The sequence below is a fragment of the Heterodontus francisci genome, unplaced genomic scaffold (genome assembly GCF_036365525.1).
Source record: "Heterodontus francisci isolate sHetFra1 unplaced genomic scaffold, sHetFra1.hap1 HAP1_SCAFFOLD_397, whole genome shotgun sequence".
Lineage (NCBI taxonomy): Eukaryota > Metazoa > Chordata > Chondrichthyes > Heterodontiformes > Heterodontidae > Heterodontus > Heterodontus francisci.
This window is the reverse complement of record NW_027140767.1, coordinates 1,391,177-1,404,004: the sequence shown is the minus strand read 5'-3', so window position 1 is coordinate 1,404,004 and position 12,828 is coordinate 1,391,177. Positions and strand designations below refer to the sequence as shown.

General features: G+C 43.3%; 1 protein-coding gene across 1 annotated transcript; it reads left to right on the top strand.

Moving 5' to 3' along the window:
- Positions 1 to 261: 261 nt before the first annotated feature.
- Positions 262 to 6,360, top strand: LOC137360900 (probable G-protein coupled receptor 139). The gene is made up of 2 exons (XM_068026031.1): positions 262 to 335; positions 5,454 to 6,360. Exons 1-2 carry the CDS (start codon positions 262 to 264, stop codon positions 6,358 to 6,360), a joined length of 981 nt encoding a protein of 326 aa, XP_067882132.1.
- Positions 6,361 to 12,828: the final 6,468 nt, after the last annotated feature.

Sequence of the window (12,828 nt, the reverse complement as noted above, 5' to 3'; positions counted from 1 at the left end):
TTCAAAGTGCCTATGTCCGGTTTCATCTTGAAGCCTCATTAAACATCTTGAATCGCAGTTTGGAAACTTTTATTGTATTACATTGAAAGAAAGAGCGTTGTGAATACGAATGAGCTAATCTGTTTGTTCAGAGGACTGGAACCAGCAATTAGGTAATTGTCTCACTGGAGACACTTGCAAAAGTATAAATGTTGGCTCCATGGAAAGTGTCACACAGCTAACGCCTTTCGGTTGTCTGAAACACATTGTTTCTCACAGAAAATGCACGGACCCGCAATTGGTCCAGTTTACGCCATTTATTATCCTGTTCTTGCAGCTTTTGGTGTTCCATGTAAGTATCTACATTATTAGTTGTGTAAACGACATTGCAAAGCAGTTACCTAATCTGTTGCTGTATCGCCAGACCTTCTGTCTCTTTCTTTCAGAATTGGCCCAATTTTCTCCAATCATCAGCTGTGCTTGAGAGCGAACGATTTTAACTACAGTTGCAGAGAGTGGTAATAAATCATTTCAAGCCTGGGAGCGCTTTTATTGGTTGCAGAAAATGTATATTTTATTCATTCTTGTATGTGAGCATCGCAGGTACAGGCAGTATTCATTGCCCAGTCATAATTGCCCTTGAAAAGTTGATGGTGAGCCTCCTTCATGAACTGCTGCAGTCTGTGTTATTTAGGTAGAGTTATAATGCTATTCTGGAGGGAGTTATAGGCAACTGACCCGGTGAAAGTGAAGAAACAGCGATATATCTCCCAGTCAGGTTGCTGTGCGGCTTGGATGGGAACGTTTCCTTTGTGGAGCTACCATGCAACTGCTACCCTTGTCCTTCCAAGTGGTAGAGCTCATGGATTTGGCAGCTGATGTCAAAGGGGAGCATTCATTGCCCATCCATGGGGAAGGCGGTGGCGTACTGGTCTTGTCACTGGACTAGTAACCCAGAGACCCAGGTATTGCTCTGCGGGTATTGGTTCGAATACCACCACAGCAGAAGGTGAAATTTGAATTCAACTAAAAAATCTGGAATTTAAAGCTAGTCTAATGGTGGCCATGAAACCATTGCCAATTGTTGTAAAAACCCATCTGGTTCACTAATGTCCTTTAGGGAAGGAAATCTGCTGTCCTTACCTGGTCTGGACTATATTTGACTCCAGATCCACAGCAATGTGGTTGACTCTTACATGCCCTCGAACTGCCCTAGCAAGCCACTCAGTTCAAGGGTAATTAGGATGGGCAACAAATTCTGGCCTGGCCTGCGACGCCGACATCCCATGAATGAATAAAAAAAAGAGAAGCCTTGGCAATTTTCTGCAGGGCATCTTGTATATTACTGCCACTTGCGTTGGTGGTGAAAAGAATGAATGTTCAAGGTGGTGGACGGGGTGCCAATCAGGTCGGCTGCTCTGTGTTGGATGGTGCCGACCTTCTTTAGTGTTGTTGGAGCTGCAAGCATGCAGGCAAGTGAAGAACATTCCATCAAATTCCTGACTTGTGTCTGTTGATGGTGAACTGGCTTTGGGGATTGCCACTTACCAGCCCAAGCCTGAAATGTTGTCTAAGTCTTGCTGCATTCAGGCTCAGACTGCTTCAATGTCTGAGGAGAATGTAAATAGGATTGAACGTATGCACTCATCAGAAAATATCCCCACATCTGACCGTATGTTTGGGACGTCATTGATGAAACAGCTGAAGATGATTGGGCACATGACACTACACTGAGGAACTCCTGCAGTGATGTCCTGGGACGAGATGATTGACCTCCAATAACCACAACAATCTTCTTTTGTGCAATGCATGGCTCTAACCACTGGAGGGCTGCTCCCCGATCTCCACCCGATTCCCATTGACTCCAGTTTTGCTCGGGTCCCTGATGCCGCATTCGGTAAAATGTTGTCTGGATGTCAAGGACAAATAATAGTGAGAGATTTTCCGGGCCACGAGGTTACAGATTGAAGTTAACAACAATTCACGTGCCCACAGCGCAAATTGATGTCCAGTTTTGAGCTGCTAACTCTGTTCTGATTCTATACCATTGAGCATAGTGTCATTGCCACACAGTGGTATTGCCTCAGTGCAAAGACGGAATTTTGTCTCCATAAAAACTCTGCAGTGGTCACTCTTGCCAATGCTGCCATGGACAGATGAATCTGCAACAGGTAGATTGGTAAGAACAAGATGAAGTAGTTTTTCCCCCCTCATGTTGGTTCTCTCACCGCTGGCTGCAGTTCCATTCTGGCACATATATCCTTCAGGACGCGGCCAGCTTTTTCAGTAATGATGCTACCAAGACACTCTTCGGAATATACATTGAAGTCCCTCATACAGAGTCCATTCTGTGCCTTTGATGCCCTCTGTGTTTCTTCCAAGTGGTGTTCAACATGGAGGAGTACTCTTTCATCAGCTGAGGGAGGGCAATATGTAATAATCAGCAGGAGGTTTATGTGCCCTTATTCATCCTGATGAGATTCATAGGGACCGGAGTCAATGTTGAGGATTCACAGGGCTACTTCCTGCCGACTGCATATCACTGGTCTGCCATGTCTGGTGGGCCTGTCCTTCCGCTGGGGGATGATATTTTCAGGGATGGTGATGCAGTAAACGGGTACATCGGCTGTAAGCTATGATTATGATTATGTCATGATATTGGTTGACTAGTCTGTAGAACAGCTCTCCAAATTTGACACAACTCCCCAGATGTGAGGGAATCTGAGGGATAGGATGCACTGCCACTTAGAAAGGCACGGAGTAATAAGGGATAACCAGCATGGATTTGTTAGGGGAAGATTATGTCTTACTAACAGAATTGAGTTTTTTGAGGAAGTAAAAGAGGATTGATGAGGGTTGTGCAATGGATGTGGCTTTCATGGATTTTAGTAAGGCATTTGAAAAGATCCCACAGGGAAACTGGTCAGTAAAATGAAAACCATGGGATACAGGGGAAGATGCTGGTTGGATCTAGAATTGGCTTAGGGGCGAGAAACACAGGGTAGTGGTCGACAGAAGTTTTTGCGAATGGAAAGCTGTTTCCAGTGGGTGTTCGAAAGGGCTCAGTGTTGGGTCCCTTCCTGTCTGTGGTATATATTGATGATTTGGACTTAAATGTGGGAGGAATGATTGAAAAGTTTGCTGATGAAACAAAATTGGTCGTGTAATTAATGGTGAGGAGGAAAGCTATGTACTCCAGAGTGATATCAATGGTTTGGCTGAGTGGGCAGAAATGTGGCAAATGGAATTCAAACCAATGAAACGTGAGGTGTTTCATTTGGGGAGGGCAAATAAAGCGAGCGAATACACAATGAATGGGAGGATATTGGGATGGGTACAAAACGTGAGAGCCGTTAGAGTGCATATCCACAGGTCCCTGAAGGTGAGAGGACAGGTGGATAGTGTGGTGAAGAAGGCATATGTATTGCTTTCTTTTATTGTCCGAGGTATAGAGTACAAAAGCAAGGATGTGATTCTGGAACTGTATAAAACGCTGAGTAGGCCGCAGCTGGAGTTTTGCGTACTGTTCCGGTCACCACATTACAGAAAAGACATAACTGCTTTGGAGAGAGTACAGAGGAGATTTACAAGAATGTTGCCAGGACATGAAAGTTGCAGTGATGAATAAAGATTGGATAGGCGAAGATTCTTTTTCCTGGAACTGAGGAGGCTGAGGGATGACCTGATTGAGGAGCACAACATTGTGAGGGGCCGAGATAGAGATAACAGGAAGGATCTGTTTCCCTTGGCGGTGAGGTCGGTTACCAGGGGACACAGATTTAAGGCGATTGGCAGAAGGAATCGAGTGGACATGGGGAGAAAATGTTTGATCCAGAGGGTGTCTGGAATTCTTTGCCAGGAATGGTGGTGGAGGCAGACACCCTCATTTTTTTTTAAGGAGCCTGGACATGCACCTGAAGTGTTGTAACCTGCCGGGCTATGGACCAGGTGCTGGAAGATGGGATTGGTTTGGACGGCTACTTTTATTTTCAGCAAGCGCGGACACGATGGGCTGAATGTCCTCCTTCTGTGCCGTACTCTTCCTATGGTTCTATGGTTCTATGTTATTGAGATTAGCTTTGCGGTATTGTCTGACAATTTCCTGTGCCTAGCTCAAAGCCGAGTTGTCTGTTCGGTTGTGTGATTAGTGGATTTCTCTGTAGCGGTTTTAGACAACTGAGTGGTTTGCTTGATCACTTCAGATGGCATTTGAGTCAACCGGATAACAAACGTAATAGTTTCCCGTGACTCTGCTCTGTGCATCATTTTAAGCAAGTGATCGTGCAATTATTTGAAATGTTTAAATATTTGCCTTAAAATAGCCCTGCTATTATATAGTTCGGTCGTGCATAATTGCATTACTGTGCATTTTATGTTATTATACTGTACTATCATGAATGAGTCGGTTTTCGATGCGTTATATTGAATTGCTATGCATTATAGAGAACTAACTGTATTCGAGTGGGTTATTGTATTGCAGTCCATTATATGTTATTAAAGTGAATTATCCTGATGTAATTGCGTCATGGCGAATTATACTGCATAATAGTACATTAATTACTTTGCTGTGCACTATCTGGTATTACAGTGAATAAGGTGTATTATAGCACTTTTCTAATAGTTAGTTAGTGTTAGCTAAACGATGAAAGGAAACGGGTGGGGTGGAAATTCATCTCGGGACTTGATCCAAAAGGAACATAACGGGGCCGCCGTCCATCATTTGCAGTGCCTGCTAATTAATTTCAATGACTGCAATGCGTTTTCCAGGCAGCCATTCGAAACCACTCGTTATCTGCCGCCACTAGAGATGAATTTGTATTCCAGTATGGTTTAAATAACTGTTAGCTAACATGGTAAAAAAGCGGAGAACCACTGCATGTAAATAGTGTCCGTTTTGAGAGATCCATATTCATTCATGCTGCCTGGAGATCCATATGTGGAGGAATTACGATCAAATGCTCATGTTCGACTTAGAGATTATTGTCTTTTATTTTAAACTGTTCTTGGAATATGGGCATCTCTGGCAAGGCCACCATGCATGATCATCCTTAACTGCCCGAGGGGAAATTTTGGTGTGCCATTTCATTGAACAGCTGCAGCCCAGGTCGTGTGGGTGCACTCACATGGATGTCACAGATTTCCAGGACTTTGACCCAGCGAGAGTGTAGTCGGGAGTCAGGAGGGTATGTGTTTTGGAGGGGAACTTGCAGGTGGTGGTTTCCCATTTGTCTGCTGCCCTTGTCCTTCTAGCCAGTTTCAAAGGTATAGTTAAAGCAGGCTTGGCGAGCTCTTGCAGTGCATCTTGTAGACGGTACACACTACAGCCATGGTGTATCGGTAGTTCGAGGCAGTGATTGATTAAGTTTTATGCAGAAGAGCTGGTCAAAATATATAAAAGTTGCAATTTCGTGTCTATGCTGTTCGCTCCAGTAACCATTTCCCTGTCCTTTTTCCCTTCCCTTGTTCACAGTGAGCTTGGTCGCGATTGTGATTCTGTTGCGAGGAAGATGTGGGATTTCCAGGTGCATCACTCATTATCTGGTGGCAATGGCAGCGACAGATCTCCTGGTCATCATCACTGCCGTTATACTCAACCGGATCGGTGGTATTTATTTCCGTGACAGTTTTTTCTCCACCACTCTGGGCTGTAGCCTCAGTACGGTACTTGTTTATGCAAGCAGAGACAGTTCCGTCTGGTTAACAGTCGCTTTCACGTTCGATCGATTTATAGCAATTTGTTGCCTGGAGCTGAAAACAAGATATTGCACTGAGAAAACTGCTGCTGCAGTTATTGCATGTGTTTGTACACTGAGCTGTTTGAAAAACATACCTTTTTACTATAGATACCAGCCTTTATATATTGTCAACAATGTGGCCTGGTTTTGTGATATCAAATCAAGCTACTACACTTCTCCTGCATGGCAAGTCGATGACTGGCTTGATCGTATTTTTACCCCGTGTCTCCCTTTCTTTCTGATTCTGCTGCTCAATGTTCTCACCGTCAGGCACATTTTAGCAGCTAACAGAGGTCGCATGAGACTCCAGGATAACAGGATTGGTGAGAATCACAGAGACCCAGAGCTGGAGAACCGGCGAAAATCTATAATTCTACTGTTTGCTATATCGATCAGTTTTCTGCTTTTGTGGGCGACGTACGTTATACATTTTGTATACGTTAGAATTATAGGAGATTTTTATTTCACAGGTTTCAACTTCAATGACCAACGTTTTATTTTGCAAGAAAGTACAAACATGCTGCAGCTCTTCAGTTCTTGCACCAACACTTTTATTTATGCAGTGACCCAGAATAGATTCAGAGGGGAGTTGAAAAATGCGGTAAAATATCCCCTGATCAAGGTTGCCAATTGCTTTAAGCAGTGAAAATAAAAGCTTTTGGAAATAATTATGGCTCATGGGATGGCCTCCCTTATTGAATTGCTTTTCGTTTTATTTCTCTGTCTCATCCAATTAACCAACACACCAAATAGACTCGCAAGACCTCCCTTCGAGAATCTTCTCCAACAATGTTACCCCTAATTAAAATGAATAACTTGCATTGCAATATCGCTGTTGTTGTTGGGACATCCCAGTCGCTATGTTCAGGCTTGGGGCCCTGTCTCTTATTTTATTCTGACGATTGCAATGCAGGTAAACATAGAAGCCAATTCGTGCAGAGAAGATCCCACAGACAACAAGAAACAAGGACATAACTTATCAGGGAACTTGTATTTGGGACTGTAATATAGCCAGTACACCAAGCAAAACTCCCCTTCTCTTATACCATTCGCACTTGGAATCGTTTCACACAACCTAAGAAGGCAGACAGGATGTCGGTTTAACGTCTATTCTGAAATACTACACTTCTGACTGTACTGTGTTCCCTCAATATTGCACTGGGTGTAACATTCCACATTATGGGCTCAAACAAATTAAAACAGAACCTCTAAATTGGAAGGGAACCAACTTCAATTCAACGGGAGGGGATTGGAGCCAGAGTAAAATGGAACCAAAGTTTGACAGAAAAACCTGCAACGAAGAAATGGGTGATGGAGGAGATACTTCAAGTGCAGGACAGGTACATTCCAACAAAGGCCAAAAATACGGGAACGAAAGCCAGGGCTCTTTGAATCACGTGTGTTATTGCAAATATGATAAACAAAAATGAATGGAAGCATTAATTGGATAGTAAGTGGTGGGATTGGTACTGTCAGGGACAAGGAGGGTGATATATCCTTACAAGTGCAGGACAACGCTAGGATTCTTAATGAGTACTTTGTATAGATGTTTCTTAAGGAAGAGCATGTTGAGGGAATGTCAGTAGAGGCCAAGATGTAAGAATTAATGGATGAGGTGACAATTGATAGGCAGGATGTACTGAAAAGGCTGGCCATGCTTCGAGTGTGTAAGTTGCCTGATATGGATGACGTGCGTCCCGGATTGCAAATGTAAGTGAGGGTGGAGATAACGGAAGGGCGTGCCATAAACTTCCAATCTTCCCTCGATATGTGAGAGGTGCTGAGGAATGGCTAATGGCAAATTTGGCATACTTATTCAAGAAAGGGTGTAATAACATTCCTATAAACTACAGCCAGGGTAGGTTTTAGAAACATTATTGAGGGACAAGAGTCACAGGCACTATGTGAACTTTGACTTAATTAGGGGTGCCAGCACGAATTTGCTAAAGCAAGATCATGCTTGGCTAAAATATTCGACTATTGTTTTAATGATGCAACAGCAGAGTGACGAAGGGAAAAGGATGGATGCTGCCTATATGTATTTTAAGAAAGCATTTGGAAAAGTTATAGATAAAAGGCTGTTTAACAAAATTAATGCTAGTGGATGGATGAGTGCGAACCCGCAGTTAAATTTGGTTTCAGCACAGAAAACAGCGTGCCATGGTAATTGGTTGTGTTTCAGACTGGAGGAAGGTTGACAACAGTGTTCTTCAAGGTTCAGTGCTGGCACTACTGCTTTCGATATCCAAACCTAACGTGGATATTGGATTATGGAGTAAATTTTAAAAGTTAGCTGATGATACAAAAATTGGAGGTGTGACATAGAGTGAGGATGATATCATCAACTGCAGCAGGACATCACAGAATCAAGGATTAAGTGAATTGTAACAGCAAAGAAGGAGGCCATTTGGCTCATTTTGTCAGCGCTGGTTTTCTGAAAGAGTAAAATACCTAGAGCCACTACTCCACATTCTCTCCTTAGCCCTGAACAGAGCTGCTTGTCAGAATATAATTAAATTTCCTCTTGTATGCGTCGACTGAACATGCCTCCACCACACTCGCAGGTAGTGCATTCCAGTTTCTAACTACTCGCTACATGATACAGGTTTATATTCCTGACGTCACTAATGCTTGTTTTGCCAATTACCTGAAATCTGTGCACTCTTGCTCTCGATACTTAAACCAATAGGTACAGTCTTTCTGCCACCTACTCTGTTCAGACCTTCATGATTTTGACCACCTCTACCAAATTTGCTCTCAGCCTTCTTTTCTCCTATGAAAACAGACCCAACTTCTCTAATCTATCCACGTAACTGAAGTTCCTCATCCCTGGAAACGTTATTGTGAATATTTTCTGCTGTCTTTCTATTACCATCGTATCTTTCCTAAAATGTGGCGCTGAGAACAGAACACAATCTTCCAGTTGAGGCGGCATCAGTGTTATATGCACGTTTACTATGACTTCCCTGTTTTCGTACTCTACACCCCTATTAATGAAGTCTAGGATGTTGCAAGGTCGACTAACCGCTCTGTCAAACAGCTGTGGCACATTCAAAGATGTAAAAAGTTATACGGCCAGATCCCTCTTCTCCTGCACCCCCTTTAGAATTGCACCCTTTATTTTATATTGTCTTTCCACATTCCTCATATCAAATGACTCACTTCACATTTCTATGCATTAAATTTCATTTGCAACTCATCGGCCCATTCCACTAACATGTCCATGTCCTTTTGAAGTTCTACAATATCGGCCTCACTGTTTACAATGTTTCTTTGCTTCGTATCCTTCTCAAATTTACAATTGTGCCCTGTGCACCAAGGTCTCGGCCATTAACATATTTCAGGAAGAGCAAGATACTGAGGACTGATCCTTTGGGAACAACACTACTAACCTTTCCCCCGTCTGAAAAAAAAATCCATCAACCATTCCTGTCCCTTTCCTGTAACTCATCCAATGTCGTATCCATGTTGCTGTCGTCCCTTTTATTCCATAAGCTATAACTTTGTTCACAAGTCATTGTGTGACACGTTATCAAATGCTTTTGGGAAATCCATGCACACCACATCAACAGAATTACCCTGATCCATCTTTTCTGCTACCTCATCAAAATACTCGAACAAGTTAGTTAAACACGATTTGTCCTTCACAAATCCGTGCTGGTGTTTCTTAATTCGCCCGCATTTGTGCAAATGACTATTAATTTGCCCCAATATCATTTCCATACACTTCCTCGCCATCAAAGTTAAACTCACTGATCCGTAATTGCTGGGCTTATCTTTACACTCTTTTTTGAACAAGAATGAAACATTTGAAATTCTCCAGTCCTCTGGCTCCACCTTTGAATCTAAAGAAGACTGGAAAGCTATGGCCAGGGCCTTTGCAATTTCCATTCTCAATTTTCTCAGTAGCTTTTGATGCATCTCCTCGGGTCCTGATGTCTTATCGACTTAAGTACAGATAGCCTATCCAATACCTCGTCCTTGTCAATTTGAAGCCCTTCAATTGTCAGAATTACCTTATTTGTCACCATTGTCGGTGCAGCATGCTCTACCTTGATAAATACACATGCAAAGTACTGTTGTGACCAAGGTGGAAATTATGCACTGTTAATTCAGTCCCACTACTCCACAGGTCAGAGCGTATCAAAATAACTTTTCTCACCTACCGGAGTATAGCCAAATTTAACACTCTATTTGTTGCCCAGAATAATGCACACCATACCAGGTGCCTTTGAACAACATCAAAATTAACAATTTATTAAGGTATTACAGTTTTAAACACGAATCACATCAATCTATAGATGAAAAGATGTTATAACTACTTATTCTTCCAAACCCTCATGCACGTGCACATCCAGTTAACAACAATTAAATGGGGTAAAACGTTTTTTTTTTTCTCTTTACAATTGATTCATAGGAATAATAAAAATAATTGGGTTTCTTCCCCTGCTAGGATATCTCTGGATCGCTAAGATGTCCCAGAGTCGAAAAGTCATAAGCCAATCGAAGCCTATGCAGGCGAGGTTATTGAACAGTCTGTGATGGGCAGGCCTTCAAGGCAATTCATCTGCAGCAGGCATCACACAGAGTCTTCCATCATGGGTGCAACAACTGGTGTCAGTTCTCACACTCAAAGCAAAAGTATTTTTTTTAAAACTGCAAGATTTCTGCCAATTCTGGACTTCTTCAAACACAGGATGCAGCTTGATGCAGAGACTCACATCTTAATGCAAAGTTTCTTCATTACTGGAGGCAACAGGAATCTGCCACAACCGAAATACAACGCTTCCTCTCTCCTCAGGCAGGAACTGCAACAAGGGTTTAGCTCCCACCCTTTTGATTTGCAACTCCTTCAAAGTTCTATTAACTTCATGAGCAAATTGTAATTACGCTTGCTGCAGGAATTGGTTTCAAGAGATCGAGATTCTGGGCTGCCTTTGCGGCATGTCTAGCAGCAAGTGACTTTTCAATTCAAAAGTGAAACTAACTTTAGAACAGTCAATTCACATGACAGTCATAAATCTTCCTGTCATTTCCTTGTTGAGTGGTTTGGAAACAGGTGCCTTGCTGTCTGTGCACACTTCACTCAGTCCAGACCAAGATTCACAATTCAATGTTCAGAGAAAAATCATTTTTCTTTATTTTTTCCAACACACAGAATTCTAAGCTTACAATAAAAAGCAAACCTCTTGTAACAGTATCCATTTAATACCTCAGCATCCCCCTGCACCCATGCTTAAATCCCATTTTAGGCCTCTATCCCATTTGTTGGTGCATATCCCCTTTTTGGCCGCAAATCTACTTTTTGGCCCCGAAATGGAGAGGCTAACACAATGGGCTGGCAATTGACAGATGACTTGACGGGCTGAATGACCGTCTCTTGCCTTAGTGTTTCTAATGCATAGGAATGCAAGGTGCTTCTTTTTGGCACAAGGGATGGGTAAAGGCAATATAGAATTAATAGCACAGTTCTAAAAGAGTATACAGGGAGACAGGGATAATGGGGGTTATATGAACAGATGTTTCAAGGTGGCAGAACATACTGAGAGAGTAACTAGCAAAAGAAAAGTGACCTTGGTCATCATAAATAGAGGGATGGAGTGCAAAGGTTCAACATTATAAAACTTTGGTTCTGTCCAAACGAGAGTAATGCACCCATTTCCGTACGCTACACTTTAGAAAGGATGAGAGTGCTCTTGAGAGGGTGCAGAGAAGATTTACCAGAATGCGTTAAAAGAGGAGGCGGTGACATAGTGGTGTTGTCACTGGACTTATACCCCACAGACCCCGGGTATTGCTCTGGAGTACATGGTTTAAATCCCGCCAAAGCAGAAGGTGGAATGGGAATTCGGTAATAAATCTAGAATTACAAAGCTAGTCTCATGATGGCCATGAAACCATTGTTTTTTGCTATAAAACTCATCTGCTTCACTAATCCCCTTTAGGGGATGAAATCTGCAGTCCTTACCTGGCCTATATGCGACTCCAGACCCACAGCAATATCGTTGACTCTTGCATGCCCTCTGAAATGGCCGAACAGGCCACTAATTTGTCTCAAACGACTACGAAGTCAATAAAAAGGAATGACACCAGACGGACCACCCGACATCGAACGAGGCACCAGAAACGACAACAGCAAACACAGCCCTGTCGACCCCGCAAAGTCCTTCTTACTAACATCTGGGGACTTGTGTCAAATTTGGGACAGTTGTCCCACAGACCAGTCAAGCAACACCCTCACAGAGTCATACTCACAGAATCATGACAGACAATGTCCCAGACACTGCCTTCACCATCGCTGGGTACGTCCTGTTCCACCGGCAGGACAGACCCAGCAGAGGTGGCGGCATCAGGTCAAACATGGGCAAGGAAATATACTGCTGATTACCACCTACCGCCCTCCCTCAGTTGATGAGTCTTTATTCCCCCATGTTGAACATCACTTGGAGGAAGCATTGCGGATGGCAAGGGCACATAATTTACTCTGGGTGGGGACTTCAATGTCCATCACTAAAAGTGGCTCGGTAGCACCACTACTGACTGAGCTGTCTGAGTCCCAAAGGATATATTGGCTAGACTGGGTATTCAGCAGGTGATGAGGGAATCAACAGGAGGGGAAAATATACTTCACCCTGTCCTCATCAATCTGCATGCCGCAGATGCACCTGTACACGACAGTATTGGTAGGAGTGACCACCGCACAGTTGCAATGGAAACGAAATCCCGTCTTCACATTGAGGAGACATTCCTTCATGTTGTGTGACACTACTTAAATGGGATAAATTGCGAACAGATCTAGCAAGGCAAAAGTGGGCATCCATGAGGCGCTGTGGGCCATCAGCAGCAGCAGAATTGTACTCAACCACAATCTGTAACCTCATGGCCCAGCATACCTCCAACTCCACCATTACCAGCAAGCCAGGAGACCAACCCTGGTTCAATGAATACTGCAGGAGGACATGCCAGCAGCAGCACAAGGCAAACCTCAAAATGAGGTGTCAACCTGGTGAAGCTGCAAAACAGGACTGAGTGCACAAGCGGCATGTGATAGACAGAGCTCAGCGATCCCATAACCAACGGATCAGATCTAAGCTCTGCGGTCCTGCGACATCCA